The following is a 17,460-nucleotide window of genomic DNA, read 5'->3' as shown; positions in this document are numbered from 1 at the left end:
TGAGTGGATAGTGGATTGATTTATAAATTATACTAATAAGTTAAATTATTACAAATAGTTGAATGTCATGTATTTAAAAATATATATATATAAATAGTTTAAATTTAAAATCGTTAAATAAGTGGTCAATTTTGAACTCAAAGGTGGATGACAAGGGTATTTTGGAGCCAATAGGTAGGTGGGTGAAGGATGTTTTGGAGCCAATAGGTGGATGAATGATAATTTTGTACTATTTCCAATACTTTGAGGGTATTTTTGAGGCCTTTTTTTCCGTTTACAAGGGCCTAAAATACCCTTAAAATATTGAAAAGTATACAAAATTACCCTTCATCCACCTATTGGCTCCAAAATGTCCTTTTCATCCACCTATTGGCTCCAAAAAACCCTTTTCATCCACCTATTGGCTCCAAAATACCCTTGTCATCCACATTTGGATTCAAAATTGACCACTTTTTTAATTGTTTTAAAATTAAAGTCTTTAAATATTTTTTAAAATACTTGGCGTTCAACTATTGATTATAATTATAATTTATTAATATAATTTATAAACCAACCCACTACCCACTCATTACTATCTAAATCTCACCCAATTAATAATTCAATTATAATATCAAAATCTTTCATAAGCACTACTAAAACACGAAGAAATTATAGATTCCTGAAAACGACATTCATAATTATTCGAGTCCGAATCGAAGCCCCAATTAAATTTAGGTTGAGCCGCTTATTTAGGAGGACATTTTCTTTCAAAATTGAATTAGAAATTTATGATTAAAGGTAAAGAAGTAATCCATCCCGAATTAATTCATGCACTTTTTTAAATATAATTTTTATAAATATTTATGATTTGTTTTAAAACTTTAATATATTATTTTGAAAAAAAAGTTACCTATGAAGTAACATCACATAATTGAGACGTAAGAATAATTAAGATAAACATAGTCAGACTTTTAAGTTTATCGGTGATTTTTATTTAGCAACTTGAATGTTTGATAATTTACTTCTATAATTTTTAAAAACACTCAATTGGCAGTAGCTTGCATTAAAATGTGACGGGTTCATTAATTTAGAGGAATTTAATTAGTAACGGAGTGGGTAGTGAATTGATTTATAAATTATACTAATAAGTTAAATTATAACAAATAGTTGAGGGCCACATATTTTAAAAAATATTTAAATAGTTTAAATATAAAATCGTTAAAAATAAGTGGTCAATTTTGAAGCAAAAGATGGATAACAAGGGTATTTTGGACCCAATAGGTGGGTGGGAAGGGTATTTTGGAGCCAATAGGTGTATGGAGGGTAATTTTGTACCATTTCCAATACTTTGAGGGTAATTTAGGCCCTTTTCCGAATAAATAATTGCATGAGTAATATATGAAAAATTAAATTAACGTTTTTTTTTAATTTAATAAGATGGACAATTAATATGAAATAATTATTTTTTAACAAGATGATCCTAGAGCACGGTTTGCTTGTATACCAATATGCTATTACGACATAACGAAGACCCCTAATTGGTTCGGGGGTTGCTCAGGAGCTTAGTCGTTCAAACATCAATGATAAGACTTTAAGGTGAAGAAATCAATCCTCCCGGCTCGTTCCTATGTCTTTTCTTGATGGAGAAAGTACACATACTATACTCTGGTAAATAACTAAGTGAAGTAATAGGAGTCAACAATTTGCAAGCGACTTTATCTTCCAACGGAGTGGGAAAGAGGTTGCATCTTTTGTATTTGCAAAAAAGAGAGAACTATTTGTGAAATGTTAAAAGAAAGCAAAAGGAGTAAAAGTAGATGAAAAAGTTGGCAAAAACAAAAGATATCAAATCAAACACTTTCTAAACGGAGGTCTGTGGCTCTCTTTTGTATAATAGTTGGAAAGATGTAGACATTTGATTTTTTTTTAAATTAAGATGTAAGAAAGCCAAAGGTAATGGGAAGGTCCACCATGAGAAAGTATGAAAATGATACTTCTCCAATGCCCTTTCTTATTCTCAAGTGATCATGAATGACATGTGTGCGGTGGAGACCCCCCCTTATATTCTGTCACTCTCTCAACTTTACATATTCAAACCAACTTTACATTATTATTGTTACTTTTATAATTAACTAGTTTCAGGACACGAGCGTTGCACGTGCGTATCGTATCATATAGTATATGATATAGTGAAATTGAATTAAAATTATTAAATTAAAGTTTTTTAGTAAACAATTATAATCGAAAGAACATAAAAAGAAAGTACTTTTAAATGATTAATATAAATTATCGTAGAGTTATTTTTTGCGATCAAAATGATCAGATATCATTAAAACATTTTAAAATACATTCAAAGTTTCAAAAAAGGAGAGAAGTGACATTTTTTTTGTAGTATTGACTTTTATTTCACTTAATTTTGTAAACAAATTTAACGAATAAAATAGAAAAAAAAATATTTATTTGAAAAAGGTCACCTATAGCCTTTTTTCTTTGAGGTTATGATCATGAATGATGAACACCATCTAATACAATTTTTCTCTTAAATATTCATACTTGTAATTTAGTATGCGTATAGTATTAATAGGGACTATAATAAATATTTCAATAATTTATCTTTATACGGATATTTTTTTTTACAAAAAAAATATACTTTTTATAGTGAATATCAATATTGTTATGAGTAGTGAATATCAATATTTTGAGTTTTTCATGCCCATATTCCGCTTGAATCCTATGACTCAAACATTTTTGAGATGAAGTTGTATCATGAAGTCCTTGAATTGAGATTGTTCATGCCCATTATTCCGCATGAACCCTCTGCGTTGAGTATTTTTTAAATGAGTTATTTTTGTTAAATTTCTTGAGTTATGAGTTGTTGAGTCCTGAGTATTGTTCTATGTGTGGTTATTGAAAATTTTAAATTGAGTCGTTTCTATAATTTGACATGAATTTTATTCTGAGAAGTCTTTTACAATTTCTTAAAAATATTTTTAAGACTTGAGCACTTGAGTAGAGAAAGAGTAGAGTAGATTTTATTTTCTTTAAAATGATATATGAGAAATAAGTATTCCCAAGAGTAAATGTTTTCACTTTTTAAAGAGGATCAAGTTGAGTGACATCTCTTTTTAGAGAAAGATTTTGAGTAATAATCTCAAACCAGAGAAAGAGTTATGTTTTTAATCATATGAGTTGAGTACATTGTGGGAGTAATATTGTGCACTAATATGGGGATGAGTTCAAATAACTGAAGTCTCCACAAATCATGTAGCCAACGTGGGTAGAAAGGGTCATACTTTTTAGATGATTCCTTAGTGCACAAACTAGTGGATCCACTTAGTTTAGAGGTCTTATACCTTAACAACTTATAGGATAGTTCTGGCAGCATGAGTGAGATGTTGTATAGGATAGTTCTGACAGCATGGGTGAGATGTTGTATCATCACATAGCTCATAGTAATGGTTGTTGGTTAGAGAAACTCTCATATGTTTATATTAAATTTGTATATACACACCGAGTATTATTGTTTTATTTAATGCATAGAGTTGCTATCTACATTTTTATAGTTTTTCATATTTATTGCATCTTTTACCATTGATTTATCCTTGAGTATAATGAGTTGAGTACTTCGAGTTGAGGACCTTTCAGTTGAGTATCTAATCTTTGAGTTGAGTAACTTATTCTTGAGTTTAGTTTAGTTTAGTTGAGTGAGTTGAGAAGAGGTAAGTATATTTCCTTTATATTAAGTTCAAGCTTATGTTTATGCTTTGTAGTTTCCCTTTCACGTACTGAGTCATCTGGTCTGCATTATTTCATGATGCATATACAGGCATTCATGGTCATCAACAGGAGCTTTTTTTATACTACATGGAGTATCGAGTTAGCTATGGTGAGCCTCCTTGCTTCCGAAGGATTTCCTTTACTTTTCAGTTTTGTCCACATGTTGTGGGTCTTGTCCCGACTTTCATCTTTGTCATTTAGAGTTTTCATAGATAGACAATAGAGTTTCAGAAGTCTGTTCATTTATTTTGTTAAATGTTTTAAAGACTTAAATTGTCTATTTCATGGCAAGTTGAATATATTATTTTTTGTTCAAAGTAAATCTTCTGAGTTAAACCTTTGTATTTGAGTTATTGATTTGATATATTCAGTTTTAAGGTTTGTATGCTTGAGTTAGTATTCTGCTTGTAGTCAGCCAGGATAGAGATTCGCTTGGGACCCAACAATGGTTATCTAGTGTCGGCCACTCCAGGGTGTAGACTTGGATAGTGACAAAACTATTGTGATTTATGACCGAAGAAACATGAAGATTGAAGTTGTTGTGATTGTATGAAAATAAGTCTTTTTATTAATAAATAAAATATGCAGTTTAATTTAAAGGATATTAATGATGTAATATGATACAAAATAATACTGAAGTACGTATGTGATGAAAACCATAAGAGGAAAGTACAAGTGTGACTTGATGAATGATTTGCTACAATTTGTTCACCAATTTTTTCTTATGTGGTATCTCAAATTTTATTGAATCTTGAACATAATCAAATATTGAAAATAAAACTTGATATTTTTTTAAGAAGAAGAAGAGTATAAAAACTAAAAAAATTGTAGTTTAAAAGTGAGATGAAACGCTTCTATATATAGCTAACAAATAGTAGTACGAATATGTGCAAATTGTGCCTTATCAGAAATGTCACAACCCTTCAAAAAGTCACGGATCATCTGAAAAGTCATTGCTTATCGAAAAATAACTCATCATGAAAGGCACAATCCTTTGAAGAAATTACAACCAATCGAAAAAGTCACAACTCATAAGAAATATCACAACCCGTCACAAAGTTGCAACCCTTTGAAAAGTCACAACCTTTTAATGTGAAAAGATATCTACTTTTAATATAATACAATTAATTTCATAAATAAATAAAATAAATTGAATATTTTTAATTAGAGTATTATAGTAACTAGTATACGTTTCCGTGCTTTTTTAAATTTTTTTAAATAACTAGTACAAATTATTATTGAGTAAAAAAATGCATGTATAACATATATAATGCTTTCATTTTATATATACAATTAATGCTAACAAAATTTATCTTAATGTATATGCAATAAGTGTATATTCTTCAAAGACATAGAATGTTATTCTAACAACTTCTCCCTCTTCAAGTATAATGAAGATTAATAGAGTATGTTGCGTGTGTTTAATTGATATTTGTGTTAACTAATTAAATTATAGATTCATAAATCAATCTAAAACTTAGTATTAAGAATTTTGTCTCTAATTTTAATTAAAATTTTAAATATATTTATAAAGCATGTTGACCTTTTTAGCACAATCATTTCTCGTTAAATCCTGCAAAATAAATTGATTTTAATCTAACACAATTTCATACAATTAAAATGTACAAAATACTGAATACAAGTGATCAATTACATAAAAGATACTACAATCAAATCAATAGATATCACAATTCTTTTCAAATAAAGTTAATATTATACCACACGAAAATAAATTATACTCAATGCAAAGACAAAAAAAAAAAGATGCAAAAAGTGGACCATCTTACACTTCTTTGATTCATTATAATTTTTTAAATATTTTTTTTATGGATTTTTTGATTTGTTTAGCCTTTAAAAATGTTGTAGATTTTATTCTTTAGTAAATACGTATAACCTACTATGGCAAATAATTTTAGATTTTAGTACTAAAAACTTTTAAACTAAATTTATATAAATAATTAATATATTATTTTAAATATTAATTAGATAAATTTTATAAGTTATAAGCACCACCAACATGCTATTATGAGTATAACGTGGAAATATACAGTGGCGTACTCAAATAATTCATGAAGGGTGTTCAAAAATTGAATAGGTAAATAAAATATTTAATGAATGAGTGCACTAAAAATATGCAAATCAAACTACGTGACATTAGTAATTAATTTTTTTAATTAAAAAATATATCAAAAAAATTATAATCAACTACATCATATTTAGTTTTAATATTCATGTTTATTTAATAGGATGTGAATGGACAAAGAAAAAAACAAAAAGAATTTAATTTAGAATGAATCTCTTTTATGCTTTTAATAATGAAACATGAAAAATAAAAAGTAGAACTAAAAGAGTGTTACTAAAAGAAATTTTATATGAAGCCTTTATCATTTTTAGTAGCTTTATAGAAAAATTAAATAAATAGGATTTGCTTATTAAATTTAAATTAAATAATTTCTTTTGAATTTTGTTTAAATTTTTTTGAAAAATCAAAAGTCGAATCAATTGGCAACTCAACTTTTTTCTCTTAATTAATTTAATAGATAATATTCAAACTTTTTTCTCTTAATTAATCTAATAGATAATACTACTTTTTGAATTATTTTAAAAATAAAAGATTTATTAATAATGAGTTAGGCATTAATTAGGAACCTTTTAAAAATTTCTCTTAGTTCATTTAATTGATAATATTATTTTTTAAATAAAACATCTATTAATTATGATTTAGACGTTAATTAGGAACCTTTTTAAAATATAAAAAGATAATAGGTTTTTTGAATTATTTTTAGAATAAAAGATCTATTAATTATTAATTATGATTTAGGCGTTAATTAGGAACCTTTTTAAAATGTATAAAGAATAATGTAGATAGAAGGAATCGAATCAGCACGTAACTAGTTGTGCACGCCTTAACATTGAAAAAATCCAATTAGGTTATGACACTTAAATGTAATTTTAGGGTGTTCAAAATATCTAATTGTATCATCTATTATATTATTTTACTAATATAACACCAGTGCCGGCTCTTGCCTATGACTTTTTAGGCCACTGCCTTAGGCCTCCAATTTTTGGGGGCCTCAAATTCCTATAAATAAAAAAATATGTTTAATTTTTTCATGAAAAAAAAATTAATAATTCATAATAAAAAGTATATATATATATATATATATATTCTTTGCTAACACTTACATTTTTTAAAAAAACTCCTTATGTACTTTATTTCTTCAAATTTTTTATTGTTAGAGTAATATTCTGTGAAAAATATGAATCAATAGCTGAAAATTGTTTAACAAAGTAAATTACAAATATTCTTTTATTTTTCATAATTTTTGTATTAAAGTAAGATATAGATCAAGTTATCAACTTTATGAATTAGATTCTATAATTCTAACGCTTTCTTTATTTAAAATTTATCAACTTATTGCTTATAGAGCTATATTTTCAATTCATATAATAATTTTCTCAATAAAATGATGTTTTCAATGTTGAATTGATAAAATCTTGCTTAAAAATAATATTTGAATAAGTATTTGAGAAAATCATTATAAAAAAGATATTAAGTAATAATTTACATTTAAAATTTTTAGAAAAATAAATAAATGCGAATAATTTTTATAAAGTTTTTAGGCCTCTAATTAAAATTTCGTTTTAGACCTCGAGTCGTCCCTGCTTGACACGTATATTTCTCCATTTAATATTTAAAGAAAAAAAAATTCTCCTCCTTTCTTTTCCAATCATTTCTTCAACTCTAACTATAATAAACATCATTTTTAACCTCAATAAATTTCTATTTCTTTAACAATTTATAAAAACAAAAACTCAAGTCGCTTTTCCATCCACTCAGAATCTCTAGAGCATTGATGATAATTTTCCTAATCAAATCTTTCATTCAACCAATTCAACAATCTTTTCACAGTTTTTTACATTTTAATTTGTTTGATTTTCTTCAATAAACAATTTCATATACACATCGAATGGGTCATGAATATTTGAGATCAGATTCAACCTCCAAAGATTTCCTCGACCATTGCGGATGAAAAGACCAATTTGTAACACAAATTTGAGAAACCTCTCTTTCACTTTCCCTTTTTTTTATTTTTATTCTTCATGGGTTTTAGGAGAATATGTAATATCTTCTTTTGAAAATGTAAAAGAAATTATTCTTTTTCAATTACTTTTAATGAGTTTGAAAGTATTTTTAAAAAAAGTACAATTACTTCACTTTGACTTGTTACTCTTGAGACCATGACATTAAAAATAAATCAACTAATAGGTATTGTTTTTAAAAAATAAATTAATTTTTTAAATATATTCTAAATAAAATTATTGAAAAATTATTTATTCATAAAATGCATTAGTTCTTGATAATTTTCATACCAGATATCCATTGATAAAACTTCAATAATGATAATGGTGAAAAATGTATAGTTGTATACATAAAATAACAAAAAAGAAAGAGAGAAAAAATAGGTAACTCATCCTCTAAGAGAGTGAAATACATTCTCTATGTCAATTCAGTACTTCATGAATTATTTAGTTCATTTTAAAGTAATTTTGGGGTAATAGAATTCACGTGGAGTATAGATATGTACTTGAAAATCCAATAATAAGCTAGAGGGCCATGTGTTAATAGTTTGATCCCAAAAGTTCTTCTAGCATTAATATTTTTATCCAAAACAACCCCTTTCATTAATACTTTTAGTCCATAAATGCTATGTGTCTAAAATTTTGGTCCAGAAATATGATTATTGTTAATTTGAATTAAAAAATGTATTTTTCATAATAAACATATTATTTCTTTTCTTTGAAACACATTATTTTCCTAGTAAAGTATTATTTTTGAAAAGCCATTTTCTTATTTATTTATTTTTAAAAAAAAATCTCTTTACCGGAAGCAATCTTTTTTGTTCTTAATCTCCTTTGACCGATTAAAATATGATTATCCTATTTACTTTTTAAGCTGACATTGTAGATTATATATATATATATATATATATATATATATATATATATATATATATAATTCGCTATACATATACAAAAGAAAGCAGTTGTATACAAATTAATTATATAATTTGTGTATGTATAAAAACAAGAAAGAGAGAAAAATAAAAGAAAATTGGGCAGGAGAATATTTGTATTGTATAATTATAAGTGTATAGGACGAAGATATATGTATTTGCAAGTGTATATACAATTTTCTCTCGCTTTATACAAACAGAAACACAATTTATATATTTCATTTCTGTTTGTATAAGCGATAGAGGTGAGGGTGGTGAGCAAGATCTGGGAGAGGAGACAAAGGAGAACGAACATATATGTATATATACAATTTTTTCTAGCTTTATACAAACATAAACCCATTTTATAAACTTGTGTTTGTATTGAAGTGAGAGGGAGCGAGCAAGAGAGGAGAGTGGCGAGCGAGAGTTTGAGGAAGAGAGCTGACTAACAAACAGTTTGCTTTCTCTCTCTCTCTCTCTCTCTCTCTCTCTCTCTCTCTCTCTATATATATATATATATATATATATATATATATATGTCTCGTCATTAACTTTCATCTAGATATTAATTTTTAAGAAATTTCATTAAAATAGAAATATCTTGTTCTTAATCTTTTTTTAAATTGAAGTAGGATAAAGATTTGCTTATATATTCTTTGACTTTAAAGTTAATATGTAAAAGGGTTGACAATAACTCTATCAATAATATTATAAAGCATATTTTGTAATATAAAGCAATGTACTTAATTTTTATGTTTTATGTAAATATTATTGATGCATCTTAACTTTAAAATCAATGATTGTATTAGAAAAATTTAGAATTCCAAATTTCCTAATAGGAATGCTTCTTTCAAAACTTATAAAATGCAAAATTATATTTAGGTTTTTCAAAGTCAAAATTTTTCGGGCTCTCTGGTTTTTTGGAGTTTTTCCGGTAGAGTGTTCGTACTAAATATACGATTATTTTTTATTTTAAATATTTATGTAGTCTTATCAAAATATAATTATCTAAGATGTTTCTTAAGAAAATAACACAAAATATGATGTGAGTGATGACACTAAAATGTTCAACAAAAACAATAATGAAATCACATAAAATAAATAAGTCAAAATGAAAATGACGATAATTTTTAAAGTACTAAATCATATCAAAATAAATCTAATGAGAATTAATTATATGACTAAACATTAGAAAGAACTAAAACTAAGCTATATATTTTAATTATTTAAACAAATACATAACTAAAGAATTAATATTTAACATTAGGCCAAATACATACGCAGGTCCCTAAAGTTGTTTGCGCTTTTCCCCCGGGTACCTCAACTAACCAAGATTCCTATTAAATCCTTTAGCCCCCTATAATTTGATCTTTTTAAATATTCTTGGCTGATGTAGAGTCAAATTTCAATAAATTATTTTCGGTAATTAGGCGCGTGAGATGAAACTTCCCCACGTGGAAATTTTGACCAATACACTCCAACCCAATTACACGTCAGTGCTACATATTAAGTCATCAAACCTAAAAATCAATTTCCCCCCAAATCACTTTTAACCCGTTTCTAAACGACAAAACCCTAAGAATCTCTCCTTTTCAATGACTTTTACAGCTGAATTCTTAGATTTTAAAGTGATTTCGAGTGTTTTGTTGAAGGAATCATCGAAGATTGCAGACGATTTTGGAGTTCATTCGAGATTTTCGAGTTGACGAGTGTGAGGTAAGTGACAAGCATGTTGTTGTGGTTGTGTGTTTTTAATATATGTGTTTATCCTGTGCTTTTTATTGATATATACTGGGTTTTAGTATCAATGTGGTTGTTGTTGTTAATATCTAGATAAAGTTAGGGTTTTTTGGTTTTTATTGTTCATAACTGTTAGAAAAATTTGGAGCCTTGTTTCAGGAAATCTTATGGACGCCATTATTATAACTCGTTTTCATTATGGTGGTAAGTTTATTCAGGACAAAACTGCAATTACTTATAAAGGGGAAGCCGAGGTGGAATATGTTAATATCGACAAGGACCACTTCTCAATAATCGAGTTACTTTTTTACACTAAACAATTGGGGTATATTACTGTTGGTGGGTTCAGTGTTAAAGACCCCACAAAAAATGGCTTTATTGAGGTGGACACTGATTTAACATTAGTAAATCTCATCAAAGACCTAAAAGATGGTGACTTTTTAGACATTTATGTAAAGCATGTGGTGGATGATGTAGAAGTGGTCACAACAAGTTTGCTTTGTGGTTCTGTTGTTGAAGAAGACTTAGAAGATATAAATGTGACTGCAAGTGAAGGGTTGAATCATGAGGCTGAATCTGAAAATGTTAATGTGGAAGTTGAGCCAGGAGATATATCAGATCTAGATGTGGAATGGACTGAATCAAATGAAGAAAGTAGTGATGACTCTCAAAAGGATGTTATTCCTGATGTGGATGACTCTGAGGTTGATGAAGAATTAAGATCTCTTAGAAATGAAAAGAGAAACAAAGTGAAAAAGAAAACCTACTCAAGCTGAGAAAATAAAGCTTGGAACATCTGGTGTTGATAGAGGCTTTGAAGACATAGGAAGGAATAAGGCTGCTAGATACACTGGAAGACTAGGGGCTGATGAGAAATATATAGATAGCTCAGAATTGGATAGTGAAGACAGTAGGGATGAATTGGATTCAGAATTTGTGAAGGGTGTTGATTTACCAAGAAGAAGAAAAAGTAAAAAGGTAAGATTTGATCCTGATTGTGTTGTAACAATTTTTAAGCTTGGTATGGTATTTGAAAGTGCTGAACAATTTAGAAAAGCTGTTGCAGACTATTCTTGTCAATATAAAACTAGGTTAAAATTGAAGCCTAATGACAAAAAAAGAGTTAGAGTTAAATGTGAGGACAAGAAATGTAAATGGTTGTTGTTTGCTAGTATAGATAAAGATTCTGGTGATTTTGTTGTCAAAAATTATTATCTTGTGCATGTATATCCTCAATCGACCAAGAACAAGTTGTGTACATCTAAGTTTGTTGCAGAAAAGTTCAAGGATGAAATAACTTGTCAACCATATATAAGATTATGGGAAATTCAGGAATTGGTGAGAAAAAAATTTGGGTTATATGTTGGACGAACTATTTGTCATAGGGCAAAAATTAGGATTATCAAGGAGTCCTTAGGTGATTGGAAGATGGAATTTTCAAGATTGTGTGATTATGTAGACATGATTAAACATACTAATCCTGGTACTTCCTGTTGGGTGAGGACAAATAGAGAGTCTCAGCCAGGAAAAACTTTGTTTGTTTACATCTATGTTTGCTTTGATGCATTGAAGAGGGGGTGGTTGGAAGGATGCAGAAAAATTATTGGTTTTGATGGATGTTTTCTGAAGGGTTCTTGCAAGGGAGAATTGTTGGTTGCTGTTGGTAGAAATGGAAATCAACAGATGTTTCCAATCGCATGAGTTGTTTTTGACACAGAGACAAAACATAGTTGGAGTTTTTTTTCTCAAGTACTTGATAGAAGATCTGAACTTAGGCACAGGACATGTACTGACTGTTATGTCAAATATGCAGAAGGTTAGATGGTTTTTCAATTGTATCTTGTTCTATTATTTTTTTTCTTGTGTTGCTAATACTTTTTAATGTTTGTGCTACAAATGCTTACATAGGGCCTTGTACCAGCTTTATGTGAGTTGCTACCAGATAGTGAGCAGAGAAGGTGTGCTAGACATATCTGGTCCAACTGGCATCAATTATGGAGTGGTGAAGAAAGAAGGAAACGGTTCTGAAGATGTACTAAGTCAAGTTTTGAAGTGAAATTTGAATATGAGATGTATAAAATCAACAAATTAGGTAATAAAATTTGTGAGGACTTGTTGCATTATGAAAAAACTACTTGGTGCAAAGCATATTTTAAAGAGCATTCTAAGTGTGACATTGTTGAAAACAATATGTGTGAAACTTTTAATTCTTGGATACTAGTTGCTAGACATAAGGCTATCATAACTATGCTAGAGGAGATTAGGCACAAGATAATGGACAGAAATATTGCAATTGGATCTCAAATATCTCTCCTATGGCTAGACTAGTACTAGAAGAGAACAAAGATCTTGCTAGATTTTGTGAAGTTAGATTCAATGGTGATATTGGGTATGAAATCTCAGATGGTCAATACAGACATATTGTTGATATAAGAAAGAAGACATGTACATGTAGAACATGACAATTGAGGGGCATATCATGTCAACATGTTGTGCTTGCATATCAACACAAAGGCATAGAACCTGAACATGAAGTGGTACATTAGTATAGGAAAGAGACTTTTTTGAAGGCTTATAATCATTTTCTACAGCCAATACCAAACATGAAAATGTGGCCTCACACTAGTGGTGTAGTGATTGAACCTCCTGAACCAAAAGTCATGCCTGGTAGGCCACCAAAGTGCAGAAGAAAGGCAAAGAATGAGCCTAGAAAAAAGTATGGAAAGTTATCCAAAAGAGGAGTAAAAATGACATGTTCACTGTGTCATCAAGTAGGCCACAACAAAAAATCTTGTCCAACATTGGTAAGTTATTATTCTCTTCTAATACATTTACAATAAGCTTCAATTATTTACTATAATCAATTATTATTACTGTATTAATAGGCTGAATGAGACAACTTGGAGGCTACCCGAACAGGAAACCAAGCTCAATCCAACCACCAATGTCTAGCCAACCATCAAGCTCAAGCCAGCCACCATTGTCTAGCCAACCATCAAGCTCAAGCCAGCCACCATTGTTTAGCCAACCATCAAGCTCAAGCCAGTCACCACTTTTTAGCCAACCATCAAGCTCAAGTCAGCCACCACTTTTTAGTAGACCATCAAGCTCAAGTCAGCCACCAGTATTCAATCATCAAGGCAGTTCTATGTATTTTGATTCTTCTGCTGTTAGAAGAGAGCAACAACCTGCTAAAAGTAGAGGCACAGGGAGAGGCATTGGGAGAGGAACTGGGAGAGGTACTGGCACTGCCAATGAAACTGGAAGAGGCAGTGTTTTCAACATTGGAGGTGTATCAAGTCAGCAACCTGATCAACCAAGGGCTGTGGAAGCTTCAATATCAACAGGAAGACAAAAAAGGACCAAGACAATAGGATTTGGCATCTATACAAATGCAAGTGGTAGTCAAACCTTTAATGTAAGTGTATACATAATTTTGTTCATTTCTTACTCTACTATATAAAGTCTCATTTTAAGATATTTCCATGCAGCCTGGTACTTCAGGAGAAAAAGTTATCAATTTGAGAGTTTATAAGGATGCATCTCCAACAAATATTGATATTGGTTATAAGCCTCGAGGACTCAAGTGGAATGGTGGAGATGCTGTCACTGGTTCACAGTTGCAACGTATCACTCAGTCAAGGAAAAACAAGCGTGGAATATCTAGTGTACCAAAGAATGCCTAATTTATGTAGAAAAGTCACTTTTTGGTTGTGTAATTAGCAGCAGAAATTTGTATTGACTGCTTTGAAACTTGGAGCTCACTAGAGCAAATTAATGGCATGAATGATCAATTTTTACTGTTTTTGAGGCACAAATTATCTTCACTCCTTCAATTAAATCATTACAAGAAAAACACAAGGCATTTACAATAGAAAAATTGATCTAAATTGCCCATAAAGAACACTAGAATCTACCATACATACTTTTATGAAGGAATCTAATAGAAGACAAATGAATCAACTAAGATTATTTTGTTACACAAATCCAAGTAGCCAATATCACCCCTACGATGATGCATATTATCCATACTTTTCTTGATCGATTCCTCTCCAATTCATATGTTTTGACTCTTTTCAACAAACCCCATATCACCCTCCTAGCTTGAGCAGACATTTCATCATCATACCATCGAAAATATCCACATCCACCTCGTGCCTACAAAATTAAAGACAAAAATTGAATTATAAATAAGGTGATTCTTTACTTTATTGGACAAAAAAAATGAATTTGATTTACCTTTGAAGTTTTGCAACAAAGGAACCTACGTCCAGGATTGGATTGCGTCCATGAGGTCTTCATTTCCACAACGTTCCCACATTGACATAGTACCTTCGTAGTTGAAGAAGAAGAAATCGATGAAGAAGATAAATTCGACATTGGAACTAAATGATTAAGAAGAAATCAATGAAAAAGAGATATAAGAGGAGAAATAATGATGAAGAGAAACAAAAGAGGAGAAATAAGGGATGAAGAGAAACAAAAGAGGAGAAATAAGGGAAGAATGGGAGAAATTAGGGTTAAAAGGGGGAAGAAGATCGTTGGTGGGTGGTTCAAGATCCACATCAGCACTTTTAAAGCGTCTGCACGCGCTTACAGGACGTGAGATCACGTTCGGCTCCACATCAGCCAAGAATATTTAAAAGGATCAAATTATAGGGGGTTAAAGGATTTAATAGGAATCTTGGTTAGTTGAGGTACCTGGGGGAAAAACGCGAACAACTTTAGGGACCTGCGTATGTATTTGACCTTAACATTATTGTTACTCTTAGTATTTGAGTTGATCTGTTTTTTTTCTGTTGATGGTATTGATTTAATTTTGTTTTGAACTTTGTCAGATTTACTCATATTTATGGAATATAACCTTTATTGGATGGTCCAAAATTCTAACTTAACATTAAAGTAATTTGTTATAAGATAAAAATATAAGAAATATTTATAAATTATATTAAAGTAAATACTTTTATGCATAATATCGGATTGATTTGGTCTTAATTTGACTTTTTAAAGTGAAAAACTAAACTAACTAAATAGAGCGGATTTTTTTTCTTCAATACCAAACCAATTTAAACTAAATCACTAGTTAATTTTTTTTCTCGATTTGCAGTTTCCGATTCGATTTTGTTCATCGTGAATCAAATGATTTATTTTTAAAAATAAAAAAACAAAACTAACAAGAAATGTGATAGTGGTCTCAAGAAAGTTGATAGGTTTCTTTCAATATTTCTTTCACATAAGTGCTCATCATTCTAATAGAAAGTGTGAGAAAATCAGAATCAAATACTTTTTGGGCTAATGGGAAGACGACAAACTGAGTCTATGGTTGACGACTTTCTTCACTTCTTTTTGTTGTCAAATCATTTCAACTATGCGCTATAATTACTTCATAGAATTACCAAACGAAAAAATAATAGTAGTAAAAATTAACTCCAACAATGCACGAACTGAACACTAATGATTATAGTGTAAACAACTCTTCACTAAAATAATCTCACAACAAGTGGAAAGAAAAGGAAAAATTACATGATTAAATAAATACTCTCTCTATTTTATAAAGAATGACATAATTTAACTTGACACGGAATTTAAAAGAATAAAAAATACTTTTAAATCTTATGGTCCTAAATTAATGTTAGTTCGAATGTACAAAATTATTCTTTGATCTTATGACCTTAAACATGTTGCGTGGAAAGCTGAAATTAAAATGTTACAAAAAAAGATCATTTTTTAAAACATACTAAAAAGGAAAAGATGTCATTCTTTTTTAAACGGATGGATTATATATTACATAGTTAATTAGTCATCATAGTTATGATATTAGTTAATTATCACTCATGATCAATACTAGTGATAATTATATGGGTTGGATTTTCGAGTTTGTATGATCGACACGGTTTTATAATTCAGAATTTGTATAACTTTTGTATAATGCAATTTTGTATAATTATAATTTTTATAACTGTCTAAAGCTCAGATGTTTGTGTTTGTATAAATTTGTTATTTCGAGTTTATACAAAAATAGATCAATTATACAAATGTACATAGGGATTATACAAACCCCCTCGTGAATTATGCAATTCCGCAAATTATAAAAATGAGACAGCTTAAACTGTAACTACAATCCGTAAATATGCAAACTGTAGTTGTAGAACATAATTAAATTTATTATAATGGCTATTTACGAAAATTCTTTTTTAAAAAAAACTCTCGAAGCTATTGATGTTTTGACTTAACAATATGCTACTAATGTCCATAGCGGAGGGGTTATTTGGTTGAAAATAAGTTATCCTGAAATTAATAGTTCCACAATAAATTGTTTCATTATATAGGATAATTTATCGCATCATTAAGGTATAAATGGTGGATAAATAATTTAAAAATTAGCTAATATTACCAATCAAACGCATGATAAATTTATCTTACATTTTATCTCAAATTATACATTATACCTCATATCAAATGACTTTTGAAGACTTAAATCGTATTTAAGCAAACCTGGAATACAATTGACCTAAGAATCAAAAAGAAAATTTGCAAGTTATGAGGATGCATCTTGTTCTTAACTTAATAGTCATATAGTGGCTAAAGGTTATTGAAGAACATATACAGTAAACCTAACCTAAATTTTTCGATTAATTCATTGGGTAAGAATATATAAAAACAAATTATTAATTCCTTCGGCTAACGTAAAACATTTTAACACCACGCATAAATAAGGTAAGGTTGGCTGATGGAGCAAGAATTGATTTAGGCCCAAAATATTTTATTTTATATATTATTTATTCGTCAATGATATAGTACTGATTGATGAGATTTGTGACGGCGGAGTTAATCCTAAAGCTAGAGGTTTGAAGATAAATTGTAGAGTTTAAAGGGTTCAAGTTGAGCAAGTTAGGGCTCATTTGATTGGGAACAAGTTATTCTAGAATTAATTATCTTAGTTATTCTAGAATTGTTACTCCAC

At 29.1% G+C, this 17,460-nt stretch overlaps 1 protein-coding gene across 1 annotated transcript; it reads left to right on the top strand.

Moving 5' to 3' along the window:
* Window positions 1–13,386: 13,386 nt before the first annotated feature.
* Window positions 13,387–14,182, top strand: LOC138349378 (uncharacterized). The gene is made up of 2 exons (XM_069299705.1): window positions 13,387–13,914; window positions 13,988–14,182. Exons 1-2 carry the CDS (start codon window positions 13,387–13,389, stop codon window positions 14,180–14,182), a joined length of 723 nt encoding a protein of 240 aa, XP_069155806.1.
* The last annotated feature ends 3,278 nt before the right edge of the window (window positions 14,183–17,460 follow it).

Source organism: Solanum lycopersicum, chromosome 6, assembly GCF_036512215.1.
Source record: "Solanum lycopersicum chromosome 6, SLM_r2.1".
Lineage (NCBI taxonomy): Eukaryota > Viridiplantae > Streptophyta > Magnoliopsida > Solanales > Solanaceae > Solanum > Solanum lycopersicum.
The sequence above is the reverse complement of the archived record's forward strand: the minus strand, read 5'-3'. Positions and strand labels throughout refer to the sequence as shown.

What these genes read in the sequence shown, in the direction of transcription:
- LOC138349378 (XM_069299705.1), top strand. Translation starts at nt 13,387, where the DNA reads ATGAGACAACTTGGAGGCTACCCGAACAGGAAACCAAGCTCAATCCAA. An exon ending in GTGGTAGTCAAACCTTTAAT is followed by an intron (nt 13,915 to 13,987) that starts GTAAGTGTATAC and finishes ATTTCCATGCAG; the next exon opens with CCTGGTACTTCAGGAGAAAA.